General features: G+C 32.7%; 1 protein-coding gene across 1 annotated transcript; it reads left to right on the top strand.

Annotated features, from left to right (window-relative positions):
- The first annotated feature begins 241 nt into the window (after positions 1 to 241).
- Positions 242 to 2,656, top strand: LOC146713595 (ladderlectin-like). Its single transcript, XM_085448958.1, has 6 exons — positions 242 to 324; positions 405 to 482; positions 756 to 865; positions 1,655 to 1,789; positions 2,062 to 2,173; positions 2,319 to 2,656. The coding sequence occupies exons 2-6, from the start codon at positions 422 to 424 to the stop codon at positions 2,384 to 2,386; spliced, it is 486 nt and encodes a 161-aa protein (XP_085305084.1). The 5' UTR covers positions 242 to 324; positions 405 to 421; the 3' UTR covers positions 2,387 to 2,656.
- Positions 2,657 to 3,118: the final 462 nt, after the last annotated feature.

Below are 3,118 nucleotides of genomic sequence, written 5' to 3'. Positions count from 1 at the left end.
ACCATAGAACATTAAACTACCCAGAATCAACAGTCCAGACACATTTACACTGGGCCAAAGACCCAGGAGCGTGACATCCTTGTTGACCAGCAGTCAATAAATGAAATTAAACATCCATGAAATTCAAGCTGGGTGGAGAGAATTGCGTAAGGTTGGTAAAGACAGGGGTAGTGAAGCATGGAATCAAAACATACTTAAGTATTTTTAGTGCATCTCTTCCTGGTATTGAAATGTAAATATAAGAAAGTGTATATAAGTGCTCATCTCTACTTGAGGGGTGAAGCTACAGGCTGACACTTGAAAGAGAAGACATTCTACAGACAGGTATGTTACAAATATGCTGAGGATCTTCTATCCTTTCTTTATCAAACTGCTAATCACTTTTGTTAATGTGTTTCTTACAGAGACACTAAATATCATCATGAAGCTGCTGACTGCATCTGCACTTCTCTGTGCAATGATGGCTCTGATCGCTGCTCAGGGTAAGTATAAAAGTATGTTACTAGTATCATACTGAATGTTGTGCATGTCAATGGGCTATATACAGCTGTCCAAATAATAAGATCTATTTTTAAATACATGTTTTTAAAAATAGAAATCTAAAGGAAGAAAATGACACATTTTCCAGTTGAAATTTGTTGAAAAGTAAAACTATTGTCAATAAAACACAAGTTAATGACCATAATTATAATTATTCCAGTAAAGGGGGAATTGGGTCAGCATTTTGTCACACAATATGTTTGCTTCGTCTTCAGATGAGTGCTATGTTCTCAAGAAGTCCTCATCATGTCCCTGTGATTGGACTGAGTACAACAACAAATGTTACTTCTATGTTTCTACACCCTTACCCTGGGGTGATGCTCAGGTAATAACATCAGGACTCACCGGTTACTGTGACTGTGTTTCTTTAATATTTGGATAAGACCTTATAATAATATTTTTTTAATATTATATTAAACATTTTTATATTGACAATTATTAAAATGTTATCAAAGCCAATGTACTGTTAAAATTTGTCTAAAATTATAATAGTATGTATTGATCATTGTTAATGTTATCATTTATTGAATTTTAATAATGCTATCATTTGTTCTAATATGTATGTATGTCATATATGGCTTTACTTTTTAACAAGTAAACAGTAACAATATATTAGTAAACAAGAAATACAAACAAGGAAGCAAACAAACTAAAGTCTCCAGTTTCACGTTCCTACAATTTATGCCATGGATAAATCACCTGTCAATTTTTGCTTCGATTAAAACCAGTTCTTATATGTACTGTGAAATATGCATCCAAGCTTATAATAGCAAATATTATTTTTTTTTAATTTATAAAAATAATGCTAATTATTGCAGTAAATGGTTTAAGCCACCAACATTAACTGCATGAAATAATTCTGAATGATAAATGATTGTAAATGTATTAATCATTAGTCCTTTCGATATAATAATTTTTAAAAAACTTTATTTTTTATTACTTGTTGAATGGTAAGCTATTAATAAAAGGTCAGATAATTAAAATCAATAATTTTGTCAGTCAATGTAAATATTTCTTAGTATGTTTTATTATTGTTTGTATGTTTGTGGTGGTGTAATCATGAAGGTTGTTTTATAAATCTTCTGTAACTCTTCTGTCTTTTTGTTTACTGTAGAGAAACTGTCAGACCATGAGTGCAAACCTTGCATCTGTACAGAGCCTTGGGGAATACCAGCTGATTCAGAGGGTGATATCTGATGGGAGTAGAGCTAATGGACGAACATGGATTGGTGGTTCTGATGGTCAACAGGTATGCCAGTCTGCCAGTTAAAACATAAATCTATCCATTGGATATTTTACTTATTTTTCACTGTTATCTTTTTTTCATTGCCATATAATTCCATATATCTTGTTTCATATATTTGATATCTTCAGTTTGTATCTACAATGTCGGTAGTAGTGAAAGTAAAGACAAACCAATAAATGAGAAGGTGTGTCCAAACTTGGTAGTCGATGTATAATGTTAAAGTGTAGTTTCGTTAAAAAACGATTTCTTATTTTTAACTTTTTTCTGTTCTGTAGGAGGGTTATTGGTTTTGGATCGATGGAACACGTTTCCAATACACAAACTGGTGTCGGGGGGAGCCTAACAACATGGGGGGCAATGAGCAATGCATGGAAATGAATTTTCCAGGTATAAAATTGTAAATAATATATACAAGTGCTATTGTCATTATACATAAAACCAAAAAAAACCCAAAATATTTTTCTCATATATTCTATATTTTTGTGTCCATGCAACAAAAATTTCGGTTAAAGTTGATTTTTGGTGCTTACAGGAGACCTGTGTATGAATGATCAGTCTTGCCAGGACCGATTCCCTTCTGTCTGCATTAAGAGTAAGTGATGATTCCTGCGCTGAGATGAAGGCACGTCATCTGAAAAAGAAAGAAATCTTCTCATATATCACTCAAAATATCTGTTTTCACATCTTTACCTTTTTCTTTTGCTGTAACGATGCATAAGGAATGAAGTGACAAGTGACACAAAATAGTGTGATTGTGTCTTTTAAAAGGAGCAATTGAAATGTGTAATGGAAAGAATGCTTTTAGCAAAAACTTAAAAACAAAGCTTTTTTTCTCTTCTGCATCATTAAACTATTAAGCATTGAATCAAACTGGTCTGTGAGTATCTGTGTTGCTTTCAGTTCAGTTTTTAAACACTCACTGATTAGATTAATTGACTGACAGATTAACCCACGTATAAATCTGCTTGAAACTACACCAATTTCTCTTGAAATTACTTTAATCTTTTTAATCTGTTTGCTTCTGTGTCCTCCATCTAATTCTTGCTTTTGATGGCATGAGCACACATGAGCATGCAATTAGACACACACACACACACACACACACACACACACACACACAAAACACACACACATGATGAGGTCTCTCTTTAAATAAGTCTCCCCTCCTTTGCTTCCCTCGTCCCAAAATTTTAATTTCACCTAATAGTGCTAAATTTCAGAAATAACCAAATATTTTGCTAAAGCTTTTGTACATTGTCATAATAAGATAAGATAAGATAAGATAAGATAACCTTTATTAGTCCCACACGTGGGAAATTTGTTTTGTCACAG

This window comes from Copadichromis virginalis, linkage group LG3 (genome assembly GCF_057382275.1).
Source record: "Copadichromis virginalis isolate Kocher_CV1m ecotype Utaka linkage group LG3, C_Virginalis_male_GT1.1, whole genome shotgun sequence".
NCBI classification, from domain to species: domain Eukaryota; kingdom Metazoa; phylum Chordata; class Actinopteri; order Cichliformes; family Cichlidae; genus Copadichromis; species Copadichromis virginalis.
This window is presented reverse-complemented; position numbering and strand designations above follow the sequence as displayed.

Excerpts from the sequence above, each read along its gene's own strand:
- LOC146713595 (XM_085448958.1), top strand. The coding sequence starts at position 422 with ATGAAGCTGCTGACTGCATCTGCACTTCTCTGTGCAATGATGGCTCTG. Across the intron at positions 1,790-2,061 it reads GTGGTTCTGATGGTCAACAG|GAGGGTTATTGGTTTTGGAT; the intron begins GTATGCCAGTCT and ends TCTGTTCTGTAG. Across the intron at positions 2,174-2,318 it reads CATGGAAATGAATTTTCCAG|GAGACCTGTGTATGAATGAT; the intron begins GTATAAAATTGT and ends TGGTGCTTACAG.